The sequence below is a fragment of the Vigna radiata genome, chromosome 2, assembly GCF_000741045.1.
Source record: "Vigna radiata var. radiata cultivar VC1973A chromosome 2, Vradiata_ver6, whole genome shotgun sequence".
NCBI classification, from domain to species: Eukaryota; Viridiplantae; Streptophyta; class Magnoliopsida; order Fabales; family Fabaceae; genus Vigna; species Vigna radiata.
Genome location: NC_028352.1, coordinates 10,834,289 through 10,843,395, shown reverse-complemented (window position 1 = coordinate 10,843,395; position 9,107 = coordinate 10,834,289). Strand labels below are relative to the sequence as shown.

The window sequence follows — 9,107 nt, the reverse complement described above, 5'->3', positions numbered from 1 at the left end:
AACTCCAAAAAACCCAGGGAGCAGCCACCAACTTTCGGTACAAAACTTAATATTTTCTCTGGTAAGCGATTACAACTTGCCTGTAAGCGATTACACAGTCTCCTAAGCCAAACAAAACCCCTCCTTCCGACAACAGATGACAATGCTAGCCCCCTTTCCACAGTTCCTCCCAACACTTCAATGGCGGACAGACGTGAGAGCGTTCGGAAGGGGAAAATAACGAAACCTTTCGATTAATGTCTTCACCGATGGAATAAGATCCAAAAAAACCTAACCTTCCGACAACCGCTAACAATGCTAGCGTTCAATGTGCAACTTCAATACTTTAATGGTGGACGGATATGAACGAACACGATTTCGGTGGCATGCAAAGATTTCATAATGCTGGAGGGAGAGTTTGGTTTCCTGGAGAGAGAGCATATCGGTGACGCCAATATAATTCATTTCCAGCAAACACTTTTTCACAAATGCCCTTCCCTTAAGGATTTTTCATTTTAAAAAATTCAATTAAAAGAACCAATCATAGCACGCCACCTGTGGTTGTCAAAATAGTTGTCAAATGACGTTGTTAAAGTAACAGTATCCTAAAAAATAATATATGTGCACATGGAATATCAAAGAAAGTGAGGGGAAGAATGATTGATGGAAGCATAATTTGGTGGCGAAGAAATTTCACACTGCTTTCCTGCTCCTAAGTCAGATGACGTGACTTATAGACATTGCCCTTCACAATTGAAAGGAAAACCCTCCTTCTCATGTGACGTGCGTCAGCATATGTTTATACATTTACATATGTATCTTTAATATTTATATAAAATAGTTATTATAATATCTACTATCAATTAGATATTTATATTTTACCGTGATTTATCATAAAACTCAAACAATCAATGATATAATATAGGGGTAGATATTTTTACTATTTTATGAAATATTCATATTTTAAATATACTCATCTTGTTGATGAAATTTCATGTAGAGATGATGACTTATGTTCTGTAGCTTTCGTTTCACTGAAAGTTCCCAGTGTTGATCCAAAGTAGCGATGTCAATATCGAGCGCTTGTCCTGGTTCCTTGCGGTTTCACTATGATGCCCCCCAGCCTCATGGTGGGCATGTAATGTTTCAGTGGATATTTTGAGGGACCGAGACATTAACCTTCCTGACGTGACTTCAACGCTTGAGTTGTGTGCTGCGCTTGTCTGCTTTCAGTCTAGACCACTCGTTTGCCTTCAGTATTGGCCGTTCGGTGGACTTCAATCTTGACCGAGGGAGAGGTACCTACAAAGGAACTCCGACGCTCAAGTTAGGCATTTGTTGAAGGAGCTTTTGCTCACAAATGAATGTTTTGTATTTATTGTAATTGAGTATTGTGAAGTAAAGCGTACCTGGCTGTTGGCCCTGACCTTATATTTATAAGTCACTTTATGGATCCTAAACTGATATAGGCCCACTTAAATAAAAACAGACTTATCTTTAGATTCGGTTGGTTGCTCATAAACAGCTTATCAATATCTTTAATCAGATATCTTTGATTATTTTATCCTCTGCTGAACTATTGGCCCAATAATACCTTAAGTGTTGGGCCAATTACGACCCAACACCATTTAACGTAGTTGATCTTAGTTGATACAGTGAATAATGGTCTAATATTGACCATTATTATAATAGTGGCCGAACGGTTAACAATTAATAATTATTTGGTATATACTATACTATATCTGATACAATGTAAATATAGATCAAAATTAGATAAGTAAAATACGTATAATTAATGACGAATAAAAGAATTTATAAAATTCACACGCTCCCGCAGTATTAATATTGATGATGAAGTGACGATTATATGACCTTGTGTGCATTATTTTAATGGAAGAAGACTCAATGTTAAAAAATCAGTATGTTTTAACAATCTATACTCAATAATATTAAGACCTAGATGAAGTGTAAGTTCACTCGTACTATATTGGTATAGTTAAAAGTATTTTAATCATATTATTTATGACTTTTATAAATCAGTTAGATTAGTTACATAGTGATTAAAAAAAGGATTTTGATGGATGATGATGATTAAAATTAAAAGAAAAAAAAAAGACAAGAATGAATGGGTACAAGAGCGGATAAAAATAAAAGGGAATTAATTTTCTTTCCCATGAAATTTATTGTGAACTTGAGTGAAATTGCATTTCTAGTCTTAGTATTGTTTTTCCGTAAACTTTTTTGATATTTTGATAAAAATACATTATTAGATAATTATAATTTTAGGTTTTGAATGAACTTTAAAGTATTAAAATAGATATAGACCAGAACCTTAATTAATGGCGTGGTGCAATGTCTAATAATGCAAACAAACCACGAGGGCTTTCTTTGTAGCAATGTAGAGATTAATTAGACAGTGATCTACCAATTTAAAAAGAGAACACCTGTGAAGGAATTTTATGGTATGTGTGATGTGGCATTTGCCGAATTAGTGTGATAGAAGTTGGGTTCTGAAATGAAAGTTGTAGACGAATGAAATGGCAACAGACGAAGGTGGCAAACAGCTAAATGAAACTGATGCATTGACTTTCAGAACCATAACCCATGTGTTAGTGATTGCTTTGTTTGTTGGTTGTTTGAAGGATCAAATTCATGGCTTTACTCACTTTATAACTCTCCCATTCATGCAATTTTTTTCTCAAATTTCACTTACTTTTTATTATCATTAACATCAAAATGCTAAACAACCTGCCCATTTCATTCAAAATGGAACCTACCAAGAACAACTCACTACTTTTTTTTGCATAATTTAAGACAAAACAACTTCAACCACAGGACACTTATCTGTCACAATGTCTATATTGCTTTTGACTTCTTGCAATATCTACACCAACTTTCTTATATTTAAGAACTGCTTTTGCTTCATTTGGATACATTTTATTTCAAATTAATCTTTATATCATGTTTCTCAATTAACCATTTTATAGATGAAAGGGAAAGAAGAAATCGTTAAAATACTTAAAAATGTGATGAGTTTGACTTTATGTGAATGAGCTTGACATGTTTAACTATGGTACATGTTTGACTATATTTATTATTGTATTTAAAATAAAAATTTATGTTCATTTTTGTTATTAATATTGGATAGGTATCAAACTTATTTCTTATTTTGGTAATAATAATAATAGGTATATCTATTTATTGAATTCATATTTGTTCATATATGTGTAGATATTTATTTAATAATGTTGTCTCAAAAAAAAAAAGAATATGATATTATAAAAATATAATATTAAAAAAATACATATTTTTGTTTATAATAGAAAATATATAATTACGTAAAATATATTATCAAATAAATTAAAGATATTTTAGAATTTTTTACACACTTCATAGTATATTCTTTCTACAAATTATTATTGTTCATTTTATGTACTCCTTTGTGCACTTCTTTATTTATAGTGTCATACAAAGTAAATAGTTTTTTTAGAGTGTTGGAGGAATGGTTGAAGAAAAACAATTTTTTTTCTCTTTATTTAGGTATCTTCTTATGTGATTAATTTCTTTTAGCTAAAGAATTAATTTGATTGACGAAAATATTAAATGTCTTTAACAATATAAATGTTTTTATTTTATACTATGTTAATTATTTTTACGTGTTTATTATCTAAGCGCACGTTAAACCAAAAACAAAAATGTATGATATTATATCGTTTATAAAAGAAAATACTTTTGTCTTACATAATCTATTATTCAGATATTTTAGACAAAACATAATCATAATCATGTTTGTATGCTATTGTATTTAGCACTTTATCAAATCTACAATGACCTTCTAATAGAATAAGTGCATACATATTTATTTTGTTCCATTTTAAAAATTACTAAAGAATTTTTAGTTTTATTATACAACTCAAAAAATTATTATATCTTATATCACTGTTAATAAACAGAGAAAAAACATTAAATTCCGTTTAAAATGTCAGTTTCTGTATTATGTCTAATATTAAACAGAAGAGAAAAAAAAAATACTAATACGTTGACACAAGATAAGATATCTTTAATACAATTATGATACCATTTATGGCATTCAGAATTTCCTGAAATACACAAACATATCTTAAGATATACATCATTCATTATTTATAGTAGGGTATACGTTACACGTATTACATTGAGATTTTAATTTTATCGTACAAAGTCACGTAGATTTCAATACTAGTTTTCATCACTCACGGGTTTATCTCTTCAAAATTCATCATACGAAATTATCTTAGAGCAACATTTAACAATGTTGATTGGGTAATTGTTAAAAAAAAATAAAATTAACGATTAATACAATTTAATTGCAAATAAAATAGTATAAAATAGGCCCAAGAAATTAAAAGTGTAAATTTTATAAAATTGAATAAGAAGACGCACGCGGCAACCTAACACCGCACGTGGATCTGGATAATTATGAAATGAATTTATAATTTTTGGCTCCAAAATCTAGGTGAGGATATTTATGCTCATATCACAACCGTATTTTATAAAAGCAGAATTAGGGTACTCCATGTGCTATGTTCTGTATAATGATGGGCCCACGCGCAAATAAAGCCCACAACCAAAATGTCCAACCGCTTCATCAGATTGCATTCTTTAACTCTTGTTTCTTCGTACCAAACCAAAACAACTACCATAAAATAATGTTCATGGCAATACGTGGCATTTGCAGAAACATTCCACGTCTGTACTACAGTGTCATAAATGGTCAATAGCAAAGTCATTCATCCATAGATACATACATACATATATTTATAGATATAAATACAAAATCCAAGTTCAAAGTTGTATGCAATCTCACTCTCACTCTCACATGATCATATAAGTAACTATGGCCTCCTCACCTACCACTCTACATTGAAAGGAGTCAACTCATTCAGGGTACCCTTTACAAGGGTCCTAATCCAAGAACTAGAACTAGAATTACAATTACAATTACAAATCCTGATAAGGAAAAACAGGGGTGCAATTAATGGTGGAAGCATCCGAAAAAGGAGGATTAGTGATTTGAGAGATGAACTGGTAAAGCAGAGCATTAATTGTCTCAGCCATGCCGAATGCCCATGAAGTAATTAAAGTCATGATGTTGGACCCTTAGTTGCTTCAACCATGAATCTGCCACGCTCAACAGTGAGACCAGTCTTTCTTGGTCCCTACCACAATTCCCTGAGACCCACAAATTCCCTTGCATCTTATACGTGGCCAAACCAAATGCTGCCAGCGAAATTCCTTCACCTTCTTTTCTCTTCTCTTTCCCTCCTCCGGTATCATCATCCACATCCATATCTATCACACATCATCAGTAAAACTTCCACTCAGTGCATATTCTCTTTCCAAAGTTTTTTTCTTTTTATGTTTTTCTTCTCAATTTTCAAAAGGGGTGTCAAGCATGAATAAGAGTTCAATGATAACTATACCTTGGAATGAAGATGACAGTGTGTGGTAAGTCAAGAAGCATGTTGAGAGATCTTTAATTGTTCTTCCCATTGGAATATGATATATGGGGTACCTGAAAACAGTAGCGATTAACTTAATAAATGCCTAAAAACTCTATCACAATGCCTGCCGAGAATTAAGGATACACCTTTAATTTATTTAACCGACCATGAGAATCATATAAGATTATACACCGTGTTAAGAATATTAATTACCATGCAACTGCCATCCAACTTGCTGGGGAAAGGTCTACACTTCTCAGTGACATCAACCCTGGGTATCTTTCTGCTAACCCACTGATCTGAAAACCATTAAAAAAATATTTGGTCGCCATCAGTGTTGGGTCCACCGATTAAAATCTTAATCTTAATCACATGTACACATGTAAAAACACGTATTCTGAAGGTATCACAGACCAGAATCTCCGTGATTTGTTACGTTACATTACAACCATCACCTGTACTTTCTAATTTTGAAGCCTTGACATTGTTGTTGTAGAGTTAATTTTGATTCTTTAAGGCTTCTTTCGTGTTGATGTGAAGATAAGTTAATCTATTTTGAAGGGTTTTTATTTTTTTAATGTCGATCAGAAGAATCCAAACACAGAAAAGTGAAAACAACATCCGGCAGAAGGTTTTGGAAGAAGAACATATGCTGAAGAAGCATCAAAATAAGAATAATAATAATTTAATTAGGTTGAAGAAGGGAGGTGGGGGGTTCCACAGAAGAAAGAGATGGCAGAGACTAGACATGAAAGTGCTATGTTATTATTATGAGCAGAGAAAAATGAGTTCTCTGGATTCACATTGATAAGTCAAAAGTCACAGTTAACCTTTTAGGGATGCCCTATCACAAGAGATTTTTAGTGATTACAACACACCTTTCTAAAAAAGAACATTCCCTATTTCCTCCTTATGCTTAATCTGTTGGTTCTCATTTCATCAAGAACACCAAAATCAGAATCCAGATATATATGAAATGAAATGCTGTTCGGCAACATCAGATAACAGAAATAAGAAATCAATGAGAAATATGCAAATGTCAGAAATGGCCAACAAGAACAAAACAACGCACCTTATCCATTAGAGGGACTCTCCCATATGGAGTTGATCTTTCAAAATACTGAAAGTAAAGATGACCCAATCGATCATTCATGTGCCACAAACAATCATGCTCAGATCCTCCCTCCTCTGATGAAGTTCCATCCCACCTCCATAGCTTATCACACTCACTCTCTTCACTGTAGGAATCGCTGTACGAATCCCTTGTCTCACACTCACCTGACTCTGTCTCTTCCCTGAAAAGAACAAACACCCAATTCAAATTTATCCACCACGCTCCTCTTCAACCAATGATTTATCATATTGCCACAACCAATCATCAAGCCTAGAACCTACCACGGCATAAGTCACAAAAATCACTTCAAACCGAACATCCTAAAACTTTGACCACCACAACATTCACATGAACACACCAAATATTCTCGTCTTTTTTAACCACTCTCTAGTACAACATCAGAGTATATCAGTTATGAGACTAATCTACGATCAAAACTCGTTACACTTAAATCTCGTGTTCTGTAAACATCAAATTCTGCGCCTCCCTGTTAATATTTGGTCTGACAATTAATTACACTCAAGAGTTAAAACTACTTCTGAAGATGGATTATGCAGAAATCAAATTTAAATTCTTCCCACAATATTTACATGTATTATTGCCAATTGAGTCACATTCGTCGAGTACCAGTTGGAGATAAAATATGCTTATTTGGGACATCAATGAAAAAACCCTCGGACTTTGATTTCATCAAAAGTTCAAAAATTGAACAACCCCACAACATGGGTATCTTGATTATCTTCATGTGCACATGTATAACATACCTGAAAGTGCTGCTGGTGAATATTTGAATTGCGGAAAGGTAAGGAACATAGTACTGAACAAGTGTCTCCTCATTGGACAAGGAAATGGGAACTCCAGCTCCGTAAGCACTCCATTCGTCGAACCGATTCCAGAGATCGCCCAAAGTGAAGTACTCAACCGCTTCTCTCTCCCAGGGGTGCCACAAACGGTTAAGGTTTCGAATCTCGTGCTGTCGGAAAAAAAAACAAAAACTCAAGATCAGAGACAACCCACGATCACAACGACGGAATCCAAAACAGAATGAAACCACCAGAAAACAAAATCAAACAAAATACAGACAACAAATGAAAGTAACACCTTGGGAAGAAACTGAGACGGAACAATAGGTGTCGTACAGCGGAGGAAGCAGTCGAGGTTAGACTTAGATTGCATTGACCCTTTATCGAAAATCATGATGTCAGAGAGAAAAGAGACGAAGGAGATTCAGCAACTTCTCTCACAATGAGAACGAAGACAAGGGGAAAACAAAGTTGGGATTTTTTTAACTTCGAGCTCAATGGGAGAAAAGAAAGAGAATTAAAATCCAAACAGCTAAGAGTCAAAGTCTTGTTTATTTTTTTTGGCGTTAGAACACCGAATTTTTGCCCGCAAAAATCTCAATCTAGCTGTCTTTTTAATCTGCTTTAACAATCTCCCTGTTTTAACAAGCAGTGACTTGGCCAATAGAAACGTTTCGAATTCAGCACAAAGTTACGTAAACAAACAATCGCAACTCTTTCTCTGTTTCGTAGTTTGATAAACCAAGTCTTGAAGAAAACTCAAGGCAAGCCTTCTTTGTTGGACATTTAAGGAAAGACAACACGCTGACGCTTTAACCTTAAACCAAGAAGGCCAAGAACACAACACACAAAGACACGGTAGATTGAAAGAAACGAAACTAAGGGAATATTTTCTTATTTTAAGGGGGAAAAAAAAGTCTTGCAGAGAAACCCGTGTTTGTTTTGTCTGAGATGAAGTGAAAAGGTGGAAGAAAGAAAAGTGAACAGAAAGAAGGAGTCAGAGGTATGGGAAGAGGATGGAGGAAGGCAGAAAAAAAAAACGAAAATGGTTTGGTTCAGAAATATCCAAAGAAACAGAAGCGAAGAAGAAGGGACTTGTTTGGTTTCTAGAAAGTGCGAATTTATGATGAAATGTGAAGAACTGGAAATGTAGAATAGATATATAAGAGCATTTTCCTTTACCGCGTCACACGCGAACACCAAATCTGTAACATTTCTCAAATTCATGCTTCTCTCTCTGTCTCAGATTATATACTCAGCTTTTTCTTTCTCATTTTCTAGCTAATCTAATCATGTTTTGTCAAGAATTAGTCTGCTAATTATCTTTAATTCCAAACTTCAATGCACAATTAATTTTTACCGTGACATTTTAGATTAATTCGGAATTACCTTTTTTAAAAGAAAAGACATTAAATTTTAAAGATTAAATTTTTGTCATAGGAAACGACTTTAATTAATTATTTTCATGAAAAAAAAAACTGCAATTAATAGATAGCCGTATGTTTTGTTACAAAAAAAAAAAAGAATATATTTGTGGCATAAAAATGAGAAAATGGCTTGTCAGACTCATTTTTTAGACTTTAAAAAAAATAAAAGTATGACCACGCATTATAAAAATGGACGATGATATTTTGGCAACACTTTTTGATAATATTTTTTATAATGGGACACGTGTCATCATTTTATTGATTTATTTGAATTTTTGTTTAAAAAATATTTAAAACAGAC

At 33.3% G+C, this 9,107-nt stretch overlaps 1 protein-coding gene across 1 annotated transcript; it reads right to left on the bottom strand.

Moving 5' to 3' along the window:
• Positions 1-4,747: 4,747 nt before the first annotated feature.
• LOC106756469 lies at positions 4,748-8,565 on the bottom strand. The gene is made up of 6 exons (XM_014638912.2): positions 7,678-8,565; positions 7,341-7,549; positions 6,535-6,757; positions 5,676-5,761; positions 5,442-5,533; positions 4,748-5,310 (listed from the first exon to the last, which is right to left on the bottom strand). Exons 1-6 carry the CDS (start codon positions 7,771-7,773, stop codon positions 5,069-5,071), a joined length of 948 nt encoding a protein of 315 aa, XP_014494398.1. The 5' UTR covers positions 7,774-8,565; the 3' UTR covers positions 4,748-5,068.
• Positions 8,566-9,107: the final 542 nt, after the last annotated feature.